The sequence below is a fragment of the Emydura macquarii genome, unplaced genomic scaffold (assembly GCF_026122565.2).
Source record: "Emydura macquarii macquarii isolate MOO-44397 ecotype Brisbane River unplaced genomic scaffold, CSIRO-AGI_Emac_v2 contig_968, whole genome shotgun sequence".
NCBI lineage: Eukaryota > Metazoa > Chordata > Testudines > Chelidae > Emydura > Emydura macquarii.
In genome coordinates this window covers 18,369,224-18,385,992 of record NW_027131105.1, presented here as the reverse complement: position 1 = coordinate 18,385,992, position 16,769 = coordinate 18,369,224, and the positions used below count along the sequence as shown (strand labels likewise).

At 44.1% G+C, this 16,769-nt stretch overlaps 1 protein-coding gene across 1 annotated transcript; it reads right to left on the bottom strand.

The window, feature by feature from the left end:
* Positions 1-3,724: 3,724 nt before the first annotated feature.
* OXTR (oxytocin receptor) lies at positions 3,725-13,622 on the bottom strand. The gene is made up of 2 exons (XM_067544482.1): positions 12,692-13,622; positions 3,725-4,089 (listed from the first exon to the last, which is right to left on the bottom strand). The coding sequence occupies exons 1-2, from the start codon at positions 13,620-13,622 to the stop codon at positions 3,842-3,844; spliced, it is 1,179 nt and encodes a 392-aa protein (XP_067400583.1). The 3' UTR covers positions 3,725-3,841.
* Positions 13,623-16,769: the final 3,147 nt, after the last annotated feature.

The window sequence follows — 16,769 nt, the reverse complement described above, 5'->3', positions numbered from 1 at the left end:
TGGAAGCTTCCCTGCTTCCCTCTTGCTCCAGGGAGGAAGTAAATTGCATCAGCCCTTTTCTTTGTGCAGTTTGCACTTCCCTCCATGTTAGTTCAGCTGTGCTGCCTGGCACATGGTGGGGAGGGAGTGTTAGAGCCTTGACTCCACCCACTCCCCATCTCTGCCCACCCATCACCACTCACCATGCACAGGAAAAGGAGCAGGAGTGACTCATTGCTGGCTGCTTTTCCTCTGCACAGCTACACATAATACCAGTAGCCCGTCCAGTGCAGCAAAGCAGCTGGCTATGGTGCAGGATTGTATCCAGGGTTGTGACTTGGCCTAAATAATAAAGATTCAAAAACAGGTAGATTTGTGGCAAAAAAAAAATGTATTTTTTTATTATTCTGATTTGTTGTTCCCTAGGTTTAAAATATAATCAGTGAGCATTTCTCAACAACAATTTCCTGTCTGTAAACCTTTCCGCAAAGAAGCTCATCATTCATGTCCCTTAATATAAAAGAATGCTGATGCACCCGCAACACAAACGATTAAGCTACCTGGACGGTGGGAAGAAAAGAGTGCAGGATCAGGGTTAAGCAAGAGCACCATCAAGCTCAGTGGACAAAATCCTTATTCAGGCAAAACTGAAGTTCATTGAAACTAATGGGAGTTTTGCCCATTAAGGGTTGGGTAAGAAGGTGAGGTGGTGGCCTTCTATTTCCAGCACTCTGTGAAATATAATGCAGTGCACAGAAAGACATGGAATGTACAGGGGATGGTAGGAATAACACAAGGAAAACCACAACAGACCTGGATTCTCCACTGCCTTGCATCTTGTGGAGTCACTTACACTTGTGCAAAGGGACACTAAAACTCTATCCTGGCAAAATGGGAGTGTTTAACCTCCACTTTCCTCGTCAATCAGCATGTCCAATCCTAAAAGGCCACAGCCCCCTGGTAGCTCATGCAGCACTTGGATTGATTTCTCGGTAGGTGCTCAAGGTGGTCGGGCTGGATACTCAATTTATGGCCATCACTGGCTATCGTGTTAACATCCAACTTGCCTAGGTGCAGATAGGGCCAGAGGAGAATCAGCTGTACTATGTTTTATACAAAAAGGCAGAGTCATGAGCAGTTTGTAGAGACAGGCCCAAGCCACAAAGTTCAGGCTAAATAATCCTGAGATTTGAGGACATATGTGGGTGGGATTTAGGGTTTTAGTTGGGTTTATTGTATAAAAAAGGAACAGGTTCTGAATTTTCCCACCATTTAGGAAAGATTCGATTTGGGGTTTTGGTTTTGCTATTTCTCTAGTTTGAGTAAGAAACAAGTGCTTTTAAATCTTGCAATTAACTAAATCAGAATCCCACACCATGAGGCAGAGCATTCTTTGACTCAGTGGGAGTTTTGCCTGATAGAGGAATGCAAGATTTGACATCATCCAGCTGGAGTTTTGTGTGTGCTAAGATTGCAGGACTAGACGGGGGCTCAGTTTAGGGGCTGAGTCACTGCTATGCTACTTCTTGCTTTACACCACTGTAACTTCACTCAGAGATGATGGGGGAAGAAAGGAGAAGGCGGACAATTGCACCAGGGCCCCAAACTCAGGGGGCCCCTAAAAATGTCTGCAACTGAGATGAAATGGGAATGGAGGGCAGCACACATGGTATACCAGGGTCTCAAGTTACTCTCAAAGGGCCTGACTCTACTGAAATAAATGGAGTTGACTAGCATAAAACAAAAGTAAAGAGAGATGAATGAGATCCTGTATTTCTAGATGTAGATTTTTTCCATGATCACAATAAAACCATTAAAATAAAAGTACATTCCTTTCCTTGGGGAGTGTAGAAAGGGGGAAATCTACACCTTACCATTTAAGCTCAAGGAAAATGAGAAGACAATGGAGAAAATGAAGAACTACACTGTTCCACTGCTTTAGTGCATGAGAACAAGCTGGGATTTGAACTCCAAGTTGGACCAATGGGTGGCATGGTGCTTAAAAGTCAGTCTCAAGCTACTATAAAAAACTGACTGAACACCAAAACAAAATCTATAGAACTAAAAACTGAAAATGTATCTGTTGATGATAATGAAACAACAAAACCGATAATTATGCAATATTTATATCCATTGCAAAAATACAAGCAAATCCTTCAGCCCTCCCCTTCATGTGTAGTCATGACTCATGCATGTTATCCCATTGATTTTGGAATTACTTGTGTGAGAAAGGACGAAGCAAATGAACAAAGGGTTCGCCGCCCAGTCCCACATGGCCTCATCCTGCTGCCATTGAATTCAGTGGGGAAATTCACACTGACTTCACCAGGAACAGGATCATGTCATAACTATTTGCACTTTCCAAAGCTGTACCACAGTTGTGCTAGCTTTCAGTTTATGTAATACAAAATTGTACAGTTCATAAATGTTTGGTGCGTTAGTCTAGAAACAAAAGCATTCCATACAATCCATAAATATTTGTAATTTGTGTATGAAGCACCTTTTCCTCCAAGGTTTCCTTTGTATGCTTTTTTTTTTCACCACTGCTCCCCTTTTCTTCAAGTTGAATTTATAAAATGTTATTTACAAGAAAAAAATCTTTTAAAAATAGATGCCATAACTGGAATCGTGTGAATTACATAGAAAGAAAATTGTATTGGTGTAATACTTCACTGCCTACAGTAAACCAAAGAGTGAAATCCTCGGCCCACTAAAGTTTTGTCATTGACTTTAATAGAGCCAGGATTTCACCTCATGTGTTTGTGTTCAAAAGCTTTCTTTAAGCAATCAGCATATATGTTATTGTACCAGCACCCTGATCCTGTAATCATTTATACACATTGTTAAACTGAATCATATGCCTGGTACCTCTGAAGCCAATGGGAATTATTCACATGCTTCGAGTTAAGTATAAATAAATACAAGCTTCAAGTTAAGCATAAATAGTTCAGGATCCGAACTGAAATCCTTACTCAGTCAAAACTCTCTTGAAGCCAATGGGCATTATTTCTGAACAAGAACCTATGGCAGGAATTTGGAAGGCCTTAAACTAGGGGTTCTCAAACTTTTTTTTGCTGGGACCCCCTTTGAAAATATTTCAGGCTTTGGCGACCCCCCTCCCCCCAAAAAAAGTGATGACCCCCCCCCATGTCATGCCACCCTTACTTCTGCACTGCTGCTGGGGATGGCACTGCCTTCAGAGCACCCAGCCAGCAACCATTGTCCCCTGGCCGCCCAGCTCGCAAGGGCTCTGGCCGTCAGCCGTATGCATCTCGAACACCCCCCCCCCCCATAATAACCTTCTGACCCCTTAAGGGGTCCTGACCCCCAGTTTGAACACCCCTGCCTTAAATAACCTGTAGTCAAACAGAAATCAATGGGACTGCTTCCATGAGTAATACTTACTCACTTGAGGAAGGACAGCCCGGGTACTTTTTACTCAGTGCCAACTCACTGTGGTGCAACTCCTTCAAGTCAATAGAGCTGGACCCACTTATATCAGGGCTGAATTTGGCTCACCAGCTTCAGTACGTCTACTCAGCAGTAGACGGGATTTCAGGATAAGGCCGACAGTTATTATTCAGGCATGATGCAAAACGTCCATTGACCGGAATGAGTGAAGGATTCAGGATCTTGTCCATTGAATTGAACTCCATTAAGCGATCCGTTCTGAACTGTGCTTTTGACGACAGCAGTTCTTTTCTTATGCCTGCCTCAGTTAAATAAAGAATTGAACACACATACATATTTACATATATATAAAAAAAACCCATATATTCTTAATCACAGCTATTTTACAAATACGCATTGAAGACGGTTGGAGTGAAGGAGCAATGCAGCCCTTGGAGCGCTGGGACAGTTCTCAAGCTGTGGAAGGCTGAGTGATGCTCTTCTGACTTGAGCTCTTGCGACTCAGGACGAATGTGGAGGAGTTGCTTTTCTTGCTGACACTCAGGTCACATCCTTGCCTGGATTTTAAATAGCGTGTGGAGCAGCAGAGGAACCGCTGCATAAGGTCGTGGAAGAGATGGCCTGTGAAAAGCATGTAGATCCAGGGGTTGCAACAGCTGTTTAAACTTGCTAGGAGCATGGCGATGATAAAGGGTGATGCTGCAAGGTAGAAAACATATCAGGAAAAGAGTGTGAAAGTTCCATTTAGTGATCTTTAGGCACAGACAAGAAAACCTGGGCACATCCAGTGGGAAGAAACTGTGGCTTTTGGAGATCCTGATCCCAGAATCCACCTACACCCTCTCCAATGTCCTGGCCTGATTCCTATGTTCCCAGTTTATCAAAACACAACTTTGTGGGCCCAACTCTCCCTGATTTAATGCTTCCATGACAAGCCAATGGAATTTTTCCCAAAACCCTTCCGTATTCCACTGCAGAACAAGCCATGTCCCTTTGAACAAAACTAGATCCATTGCTGCAAGTAGTAAAAAGAGTTTGTGGAAAAACCTGGGGAAAATAAATCAATTTATGTTTAAGACACATTGTTTTTAAGTCTTCCCCGGGGTAGAAGCCAAGTTTTTCCCATCTCAGTGAATTTCTTGCTCCTTATTTTATGCAGAAAAGCTGAGATACAGCGCTACTCAGCTGCCTGATAACTACTTACCATGGTCTGATTAGGAAGTGAATAAGCTCTAGTGAAGTTATATCTAAGAGATAGATAGAAGGATGGAAAAGCAAGGAAGCAGCTAACTTCTTCTCTACTAGCCAATTTAGACATTCCAGTCATTTTGTGTGCTCAGGTTGTAGCCTGAAAAGGCCTAGATTGTGTTTCTAGAACATCAAGGCCATCCTTTCAGACAGCGTTTGTTCTCATTCAAGCAACCTAATTAAAGAGAGTCTCTTTTAGACTGCGAAGAATCTGTTGTTTTTCTTTTTCATTTAATTGAACATTTTCATACTCAAAGCTTTGCCATCGGAAATTACGGTTATTTCAAATTTATATAATGAAGGCTAATTGCATATCCATGATTCCTCAGTGAATCGTTAAATCGGGGGAAAGTGGATGCAGGTGGCATCGTACAAGGCTCATATGCATCTGATTGCTTATCAGTATTGCAAGCGCACAGCCACAGAATCCATGGCTTTCCACCCCACAGATGAGGTTTCTACATTGAAACTGAAAGGGGAGTGAAGTCTGCCAAGTCAAAAGTGCAGTGCCTGGGGGAGGAGACGCCTTTGACAATTATTTTTTAAATGGGGATTCATGCGTAATATAAATTTCGCTGGGTCTATTTACAGCAGCCCTTGCACACCGCAAACACTCTCTGAAGTCAGTATTTTGAGTATATAAGGGAGGTTTAGAGGAGTCGCAAGTGCAGAGCTGGTATTGGGGGTGGCAAGAAAGGCAATTGCCTGGAGCCACAGGGGTGCCATGAAACTAAGTTACATGCCTCAGCCCCGTGGGGGTGGGACTCAGGCTTCAGGGGTACAGTAGTTTGGAAAGGTTAAGAACCACTGGACTAGATGACCTTCTGACCTTAGTGTCTATGGGTGACATTGCTGAGAGGAATGTCCCAAACTCCTGACAAACATGATGCCATTTGCTGAGTGGCAGCTTCATATCCACTTACCGATCTTTACAAACATTTAAAACTATCATCTTGGATACTAAGATTAATATGTCATATGTACTGCATACTACGTGCAAGGTTTTTCTGTAGGGACAGAAAGTCATTAAAATGACATGTGATTTGAATGGCACCCTAAACTGAGTCACATGCTGGCTGTTCTGATCTGCTGTGGTATAACACCAACATACATCTACCCAAGACTGTTTCCAGTGTCAACAAAAGGGAACATCTGCTGCCAAACCAGGAAAATGTCACATCCTGAAAAAGGCTGCAAAATTCAAAGCCTTATGAATTGTTTGTGCTGGGCAATGTATGAAAAAGTTCTCCACAAGGGACTGACTGGAACTGTATGAGCCAGGCCTATGCTCACACTTTGAACTGAAACAGACAAAGCAACAGGAGAACTGGGAGGTTTTGTCATCCAGTGGATTGAGCACAGGATTGGGACTCAGGAGACCTGGGTCGTATGCCCAGCTCTGCCACTGGACTGCTGAGTGACCTTAGGCAAGTCACTTCACCACTCTGTGCCTCGGTTTTCCCAGCTATAAAATGAGGATTTATTATATTTGCCTCCTTTGTAAACCACTTGAGATCTATTGATGAAAAGTGCTATACAAGAACTAGGTATTAATTATTACTATTAGCTGTAGGGTGCAGTCAAGTCAGGGAATGGATGAGCTCTCTGTGGATCTAGTCCATCTCTTATTTCTATTAACTGAGTAGATCTCCCAAGCTAAGTGGAGCTGGGCCCAGCCAGTACTTAGATGACAGATCTGCACAAGCTGCAAGAAAGTGTTGGTGGATCTGTGGTTGTCTTGTTCTCTGTCACTCACGGTTGAACCGGTGCTCCAGCAACTGACAATGATGTTGAGCAGTCAGCAACATGGGAGGGGGCACTAAGCTGTTACTATGGGTCCTGTCTCTCCGATACAACACAAAAACCAGGTCCATCATACAAAGAGGTGAATGGCATGAAATAGTCATTTCCTTAAGGGCATGGAGCAAGAAGAACTATGTTGGACCTAGACCAAATCTCCCATAGCCAGATATCCTCCCTGGGGAAATTAATGGTTTTCCCGGTTGGGCCCTTCCTATATATATGGCTGGGCCAATTCTCTCTCTCTGAAAAGAGCCAGGCTAATCCCCTAAGATCTAAACTTAAATGGCTAAAAGTTTCTGGAGCGTAAAGTTACTCAGATGTGGATGTGTTTGCTTATTTTTACTAAAGCCCCATTTAAACATAGTTTAAGACATAGGACATGCTATACAAGCTTATGAAACGTTATTAAAATTACAATATACTCTGTAGACACAACAAGAAATGAAAATGGATGAATATTTTAAACATGCATATTTAACTGCTTTTGAAAATTCCTTGACAAATACTTCTAGCCAGTGATATTCCCTGCAGGAAAAGGAGTCAAAATTGCAGTCTGAGTAGAGCAGGTTGTCATATCACTAAGGAATGTAAGCCACAGAAAAAAGGGAACACGTGTTCCCATGCTGTGAAGTTAGTAAATAATATGAGTCAGGGAGAGAGAGAATTTCACTTGTTTGATTTTTTAAATGAAGTCAATAGGACTCCTCATGTGTGGGTAGTTTCTCAGGTACCTAAACATTTGTAGGATCAGGCTCCAAATTAGTAATGTATTAAACTAGGAAAGGCTCTTTTTTATTTCTTTCTTTAGGGCCCAGCCTTTCATTCCTTACACACATCAAACTTCCAACAAAGTCATAGGGAGATAGGTCTGTTCAAATGACGCAGGATCAGGACTCTTTTAAGCTACAAATGCAATATGACACAGCAAACATAGTAAAGTTTCTGCAGTTGCAGAGGAGCAAGACAGATTGTGTTGATATTGGGGCCATTCATTCCCATTTAGTCTGTCAAATTATCAACAAGGTACTGGAGGGAAGGGTGTTTGTTTGTTTACTTCAGTGTACAGGGAAACAGACTTTAAGTCAGCTGTGTTAGTGATAGAGATCCCCTGAAAAGTAAAAGAAAATTCTAAACTTTCTACTTGGATTGTAATCTCTTTGGGGCAAGGACAGTCTCTTTGTTCTGTGTTTGTACAGCACCTAGCACAATGGGGTCCTGGTCCGTGACTGAGGCTCCGAGGCACTACCGCAAACAAGTAACTAATAATAATAATAACAATAATGAATAAAGTGTTTAGACTGGAGAACTGTTCCATGATAAAAGGAAAATCTGACTTCCAAGGAAAAAGTTCTCCAACTTCTCTCTGTAGTACAAAGGCAGAGATTTTGACCGTGTGCATTATACCTAGATCTTATTTATCGAGAACGTGCAATTAGCATCCACTTCACCATTCATAGTGGACAAGTTTCTAAACAAAGCAGTAAATTCACTTCCTTGTTTATTCCTACAGGTGGCAATATAACTCCATACACTGTAGCCTGCTCATCCCAACAGGTTTTTCATCATTGTCTAAATCTTAGTTTCTCAACCTCTGGTACACAAACCCCTGGGGGTATGCGAGACACAGGCAGGGGGTACCTGGGGAACAACAGAGTGAAGGGGAGGTGGGCAGCAGCCCCCAGCTTCTGGAGGAGGTGGGCAGCAGCCCCCACTTTCCACCCAGTCATAGCTTTCAGCTGGGAGGCGGGCGGCAGCCGCCTGCCACTTGCCCAGATGGCAACCTCCCTCCCTGACTCAAAGCCCAGGGCCCAGAACACTTGTCAATTTCACTGCTCTAGCTGAACAGTGAAATTGACAATTATGACAGTCCCAGATTTTACCAGTTACCCTCTTTTCCTGTCTCTCTCTCACCCCTTCCTCCTCTCAAATCTATGGCAAATATTTGGCCCGGCACTTTATATTCCCCAGCATTGGCATGCTACTCGAAGCCTCCTAGCTTTGGCCAACATCACCTCTAGCCCAGGCACATACTTGAGTTGTGCACCCCTGGTGTGAAGGTGGTAACTCTACCCACACTAGATCTGACATATCACAACCTTATATACTCAGCCCTTCTTCCAACATATGGCTCACATTAGTCTGTAAATATAAAATCCCGTGGAAAATTGAGTGTTAGGGTACTTATTAAAATTTTTAGAGGTTAGGGGGTACTTGGTACTTAAAAGGTTGAGAAACACTGGTCTAAATTACACAGAAATTTTTTGCTTCCATAACAAAATTAAAAGTATGCTCCCCCTTCCATAGAGAGGCATCAAGGGGAAACACTAGAAGGTGACAGTGACTATCTTACATCAGTTTGGAGTAACATTGCCTATTCCCTCACTCTCTACGTACAGTGCAAACACATTCAGAAAAGCAGGTGAGGATTTTTTTACTCTTCCAAGACCAATAACTTATTATCTGTTTCACAAAGTCTCAGACCCACTTTTCAAAGACCCTGCACAAGTTGAAGCCATGGCGTCAATTTCAAGAGGACTATTTAGGATTAATTTGGAAAACATTTGGCATTCATTTGTTTGTGGCTACCATGAGGATGACGTTCCACATGATGGCTGATAAACATTTCGTTCATTAAGAAACAGCTCATCATGAACAGCTTTTCAAACGTGTTGCCTTCCCCCAAACATTTGGCCCACTGATAATTGTGTGTTCAAAGCAGAGGGCTTTGTTTGCTGTTCGTTGCATACATCTGTCATTTGCATACGTCATATAAACCTTGCCAGATGTTTGTGAGGCCTTCTCTTCTTTTTTTAATATTATGCCCAAGTCTGGGGACATTGTGCGACAGCACACGGTTCAGTTCAATTTCTATTGACTGTTACACCTCTTTGCACACAGCTCTTCAATCCTTCCTTCCAATGAGATAAAATCCTTTGTGCAAAGAAACCCGTGCACACCCACATGAAACTGTGGCAGACAAAACATAGACCTGACCATTTGGAGCCTAATTAATGCTCACGTGGATATCAACTAAAATCTGGGTAATTTCCAAAGGCTTGGGAGGGGAACCACTAGTAGGTGCAATGCCAGGGAGTAGGTAGGCTTCTTAAAACCAGTTGGGGAGGAGCATGTTTTGGGTTTGCTGGGTTTGACCTACACCCCCCCACCCACCACCATCCTCCTGGTGGAAACTTTGCCTCTATTCTCAGCTCCCGCTGTGCCCCCCAGATCTCTTTGTGGACTTTCCAGACTGCTCTGTCTGACCTCAAAGCAGCAGCAGCAGGGGCATGAATCAAGAGCTGAGACTGGCGGCTAGAAAGATCCTCAAAGGTTCTGTGGAGCGAGATGGCACCAGCACCGCAGCAAAGTTGGTTGGGAGCACGAGGCGCTCTACCCACCCAGGAATGGGGTTTCAACTTCTGGGACTCAGTAGGGCATTCAGAGGGGGTCTTAGTTTGTTAAAGGGAGGAAGCAGAGTGAAAAGGGAGGCAGGGTGCTTGCTTAGGTGTGGGAAAGTAATATACACTGGGTTCAAAGGGTTATAGTACCCCAGACTGCTCGATAACTCCTAGGCATCAGTGATGCGTGCAGTTTCCCCCTTGAGTAGCTGTTCCCCATATGAAGGCTAACCACTTACTACTGCTGCTAGCTAAAGGAATCATTCCTTTAGCTCAAGTGGTGGAAACGTGTGCTTTGGGTATGGAAGCTAAAGGTTCGATTCCCACTACCGACCCTACTAAGAATCACTACCGTTCACAGTTTCTCATCTAGCCCACAAGAGGTTTTCTTCCTGTGCTATTAGATCCTATTGTCTATCGGATGCTGTTGCTAAAACAACATCCTTTGCTGTAGACAAAACACGTGGCTCTCAAGCCTGCGGGTGAATGAAGTCTGCTTCTTCTTCTTTACTACATATAGGTAGAGCACCGCAGTACTGATGATTTGATGGAGTAAATGAGGATGAGTGGCACACAAATGCAGGCTCAGGAAGCAGTGTGTAAGCAGTCATCTGTACTGAATTTGAGTCCCAATCTCCAATTCTATCTGTTCTGAAAGGGAGCGCAACAGAGAGTTTTGTTTGCTAGGGTGCCATTAGCAAGCCCTTCTTATCCAATTTTTAAAATAAAATGAAAGGGAATAAGGACCCTTTTTTATCCCATTAGACATCTAGACACCAGATACAATTACTAGTGTAAAGCAGGTGTGTGAATAACCAAGACAAATGCTGTGAGTAGCTAGCCAGAACAAAGTTTCCATGGGATAATCCCTCAACCAGCGATAAGGCGAGTAGAGAGAAGACAAAAGAACTGCAGCTCCATACAGAGAGGCTCAGCCTCTACTTCAGATTTACTGGGGACATGTAAAAATCTCCCACAGAGGGTATCAGTTTTTACACAAAGTATCTTTATCATTGAAATGACCTTGGCCAGAGGACGGAGAGGAGGAGCATCTTGTGTGAAGGCTGGAGCTGTGTTGCCCTATGGACAGCTCTCTGGTAGCATTAGCAAGCCCACTTTGCAGTTAGTTTTCAAACATGTTTATTTTACACCCCCAAGCCAAGCAAAGGGGCTAGCTCTTAGTGAGGTTCCTGGCCAGGCCAAGTTTCTGTTGAGCTGTTCAAAAACTGTCATGCCCAAAATATATTTCTTTCACTCTCCCCTACCTCAGAAAGGACTGAAAAGATTTTCCTCAAACTTTCTGAATCAAATTCACCTCCCAGCACAGAAAGTGTCAGCCTTGAGGGTACAGTGGTTTTGAAAGTTCTGAGAAAATAGGGGATTGTAATGTGTTTTACTAACAGTTATCAGCCTCAGCCACATCAGCGTTCCCGTATGAAAAATGGCATTTTGTCCTTGAAAAATGTCTAACTAATAAATCACTAGAACATTAAGGGAAACATGCTACCTACAGCCAGCAACAAAGTAAAAAGCATCCCTGTGAGTGTAGAGAATGGAGGAGAGAGAAAAAAGATAGAAGGAAGGGAGGGCAAAGAAAAACTGAGTAAAAATGGGAAGAGAGGAGAGAGAAGAAAGGGGCATTGAAAGGAAAGAAAATATGCTTCGGAACGTGAGAAGGAGATACCAAACCAGATGATTTCAGAGTTTCTCACCCCCAGTTTCTCTGCCACTGAGAGCTGATGCTCTGTGCTGTTGATATATTTAACACTATTCATGGCCAGTACCAGATATTTTTAAAAACCCAGCATTTGGAAATGCATGTCTGCAAAGCACCCCAGAAATGAATGGGGAAGCCATCTCCAGGCATTATTATTAATGAAGCCTGACTCCTGTTAGTGACCTTGAATTTACGCTACAAAGAAGATGTGAGCAGGGTGATGGATATTCTGTTTTGCAGCAAATTCCGAGATTTGTACATTTGTTTTTATTCCATACTGAAATAAAAACAAAACCTCTCCGACTTTTTTTTTACACAAACAAATTTGTGTTGGAACATCCAGCTTTGGACTAAAACTGGAGCTTTTCTGTCTAGGAAGATGATAGCGTGATGGGTAAGGCACTGGCCCGGGGTGTGGCAGACCCATTTTCAAGTCCCTCGTCTGCCCGATTCTCAGAAGAATCTTTCAGAACAGATCACTACGAATCAAGTGGAGCTGGGACTTGAATCTGAGTTTCTCAGGTCAGTGCCTTAATCACCAGGCAATAAAGTGTGAGAGATTCTCTCTCTCCCCACTTCAAACGTAATCAAAACCAATATATCGCTGCAAAAACGTTTCAGCTACGGCGAAATGACATTGCTCCAGAAAAGTTCCACGTGCTTAGTCATGAGGCTCCCCAGTGCCCCACCCTGGCACCCTGACACCTGCAGGGAGCCTTTTCAGCAGATATTCTCAAGCTGTGGTAGCTAGGCCATGCTGACAAACAAAAGAGGAAAGTGCACATTGGGTGCAAATGAGAAATGCCTTGGCAAACAGGGAGGGAAATGATTTCCAGGTTTCAGCTCAAGTAACCAGAATCAGCCCCTCAGGGTCCTATCTACCAGAAAACCAGGAATGACTCCAACGAAGTGTCAAAGCTGCGTGCCCTGAATCCGACACAAGTCTCTCTCTTTTCAGCACCCTAATCAGGCTTGATTTAGAGTGAAATCTCTATACAACCCCCATTACATCTGGAGCAGTTGTTTTGCAACCTTCTGATGTATTCATTATTAGTCATCATTTTGATCACTGACACTAATTACTACATGCAAATATATATTTTATATATATATATCAAATGAGGGAGAACGTTACCTTCTTTGGGAGCATTCTTGTCCCACACGGACCACATCTGCACGAAGAAAAAGGGAGTCCAGCACACTACGAAAGCTAAGACTATGATGAAGGTCATTTTGACTGTCCGGATCTTGGCTTTAGAAATGAGCTTGATGCTGCTGACCCTGGAGAGGGCTGCCCCATTGGAGGAGTTGGAGGTCAGGCTCATGTTGCTCTCGTGGGCTGTTTTGAGCTTCACGTTCTGCCAGATTTTGAAGCTGATCAAGCCATAGCAGACGCAGAGCATCAGCACAGGGATAATGTAAACAGTCAGGGTTATCCAGGTGATATATGCTTTGGCTCCCCAGGGCTGGATGAAATCTGCCCAGCAGTCATACACCCCATTGCCCACGTCCCGCAGGGAAAATATGTGGATCTGGGGGATGCTGACCAGCAGGCATAGTAGCCAGGTGAGGAGGACAGACAGCCGGTCAGACCTCCTGTGCAATGACCTCAGGGGCTGACAGATGGCCAGGCACCGGTCCAGGGACATCAGCAGGAGCATGTAGGTGGAAGCAAACATCCCCACCACCTGCAGGTATTTGACCAGCCGGCAGAGGAAATCTGGCCCATAGAACCTGAAGGTGATGTCCCAGATGAGTTGGGGCAGCACCTGGAAAATGGCCACCACCAAGTCAGCGATGCTCAGGTGCTTCATGAAATAGTACATGCGGGAGTGCTTGTGCCGGGTGGTGTGGATGGCCAGCAGCACGCACAGGTTGCCCGTCAGAGCGAGGAAGAGGATGAGGCAGAGCACCGTCACCTCCACCTTGGCCATGTCCTCATTCCTCTTCAGGGGATCAGTGGTGCCGTTGTGCCCACAAGTCCGGTTCTCGGGGCTCAGGCTGGAGTTGGTCAGTGAGCCGTTGATAGTCCACAGGTCGTTCCCTTCCAGGGACAACTTCTCCATGGCCAGCCCCTTCCCATGCAGCACTGTGCGCCAACACGGGTTCAGGTGTGTGTGGGGGGGACGGTCTTCTGTGCTGTGTCTCCCCTTTACAGCTTCCTCTTGCAGGAGACCACGGCTTTCAGCTCTTCTCTCCTGGCTCTGCAACACCCCTTCCCCCTATTTCCTTTCTCTTCTCTTCCCAAGCTTTGATTCCTTTCTCTCTCGGTTGGTTTCACTTGGTTTCAGAAGTGGAGACCACTGACCTGGGAGCTGGTCCTCTCTTCCTTCCGGATGAGGCAAATGGAGCCTGTCTCAACAGGCTCAGTCCTCCTGAGGCAGAGATGGTCCCAGCATCCAACTCCACCTCGTCCCTTCCTAAGGCACTTGGTGTGTCCCCCCCTCAAACTCCTGCCTCCAAAAAGAAACAAAGCAAGGGAATGAGCATTCCAGCAAACCAGTGTCACTGTCCCACCTCAGTAGCAACGTCCCTCCCTCCTCACCCCTTCAAATTCACTGCAGGGCCTTCCCAGCACATTGCCTTTTTTCCTACTGAAATCTACATTTCAAGAGCCTCTCACTCATTCCCCCTCATTCATTTTATAGCCACAACCAGCCAGGAGGGTAGGACACTGAATGACTGGATTCCCCTCTCCCAGGTGCAGTGAGTTTTCCATCTTCATGTGAAATAGCCACATGCAGAGCTGGGGACACGGCCCAATCAAAAGCACTGCTAACATAACAGATCGAAATGAAAAGGTGTTTTCTTACCTTCCTCAGAGCCTCCTTTGGCAAGTCCCAGCTTTCCTCCTCAACGGTGCTGTTTTCTGCTTAAAACACAAGACCAAGGAGTTGCTTTCTCAGAAGAGATCCAAGAGTTCAGGTGAGAATCCCCCACTGTGAGATTGCCTGGCTGCTCCACAACTTTGCTCTCAAATGAATCCAGAAAGAAAGAAAGCAAGGAAGCAGAGGAGGAGGAAAGGAGGAGGCTGGAGTCAGCCCTTCAAGAGTCACTCGTAGATAAAATACGTTGCTGGGGTATCTACATACTGTACAATTGCTGCATTTATAGTTCTATCCCCTAGGTGGGGAAAGAGGCCACTGCTTCACCTGCTCAACTAAAGAACAGCTTAAAGCAGTGGTTCTCAAACTGGGGGTGGAGGGGGTGCCATGAGCAGAGTTTGGGGAGGCATGGGGGACAATGCCCCCCAAATTTATGGTGATGGAGCCCTCTGCCCCACTGGGTGAGGAGCACCATACTGAGAGTGGAGCTGAGTGGCAGTGATAAATCATGTTAGCCTCCTTTTACATATACATACATGGAAATAGCATCCATGCAATGGAGTTTCCCCAAAAAATAACACTGACACGTGTTAAACACGAGTCAGCTTCAGTGTGCAACTTTATTTATCTGTTTGTTTCAAACAAAACCTTGAATGTATTGGCTCCTTTACTCTTGTTTCTGTCTCTGTCTATCTTTGTTAAATAGGAGTCAGTCCTACTCCCATCTCCGGATGCCTGGGAAAAGTGAAAGGCATATGGGGAAACTGGGAGCAAATAGATGAGTAAAAAATGAGGGTTGTGGTAAAACCTTTGAGAAGTGCCCCAACTGTTACACCAGGCTCCAGCTGCAGATTAATTATTCTGTTTTGTGTTGATAATCAGACAACATAAAAGAATGTCAACCACTAATGAAAAATGCATTTCATAACTACACTGTTTACTGAATATGGGGAGGGAGGGTACAACTCCGGCTCTGGGGGATTTAGGGTTGGTTCAGAAGAAGATTTCAGTTCAACTCCCAGGATGGCTGTTTGTCATTTACTCTGATCTGCCACCATAAGAGATAGGGCCAAGTTTAAACATGAAGCTCAGCCCTGGATTATATGACTATATATTATTTTAAAAAGCAAAAACTGGGACCCTTTTGAGCAAGATTTTTTTAAGTAATAACTTGCTGCTGCAAAATAAAAAAGAACTCTGTCACCGCTTCTAGCTTCTGTCTCAATAGGGATATTTCACAGAATGGGTGGGATTTTTTTCCTCCAGCAAATTAGGGCCAGATTTTTAAAGATATTGCAATACCCACATGCTTTTGAAATTCCCACCAGATTCTGATCTGCATCTTTAGGCACCTAAATACCTTTAAAAATCTGTCCCTTGGGCCCAGATCCTCAAAGACATGTGGGTGCTTCTCTCCTTTTGATGATCTGGACTTTGAACAAGTGGCATTAGCATTCTCTCGATCTAAGCTGTTCTTTTGCTCAAAGTTTCTTGCTAAACTCATTTCTTCTTAGCGTCTTCAGACTCTTCACTCTAAGCACTGTCCATCACACTGAATATTCATTCCACGGGATTGCTTTTTCCTGATAAAAACATAGCAAATTCTACTTAGCTAAGTAGGCTACTTAGCCTAGACTATGTGTTTTGCGGGCCTTTAAGTTCGTGAGAGATGTAGAAATTCAGAGTGGGCTAGTACTTTGGCATGTTTTCCTTTATGTTCTTCCTCCTTATGCAATAAGCTCTACTCTTGGCATCATGTGTTGTGAGGATCACTGTTTTTCCTTTTTCAGGAGAGTTTTCTAAAGAGGGAGTGACATTGGGTGAAATCTTGGCCCACTGAAGTCAATGGGACCATAACTGTTGACGTCATTGGGGGCTGGGATTTCATCTCTTGTGTTTTGCTGCTTTAGCATTCTTGCAAGATATAGAACACTGGCAAAGTCATTTCCTAGTGATGGGACACGGATCATTCCAGGATTTACCCAGCAGTCCTTTGTATATTCTGTAACATGTGTAGCTAACATATGTATTCTGTAGTACAGTAACCCTGGGTTCCTTTGTGTCGTAAGGACATTCTTTGTAAGGTCATTCATGACAGAATTACACAGACACACTTTGTCTAACCTTTTCTTAAAAACCTCCAATCAAACACCTGTCAGGAATGGTCTAGTTATTACATAGTCCTGCCCGAACTGCAGGGGACTGAACTAAATGACCTATTGAGGTCCCTTCCAGTCCTACACTTCTGTGATTCTCTGCTATTGTTTGCATTTAGAACATTAAACAGGCTTTATCTGAGAGGCTTTGTTTGTCAATGTGTGTTACTTTAACTGTGTAAGTTAAAGTAACACACATTGAAAAGTCACATGTAACTACTCGAGCATTTTG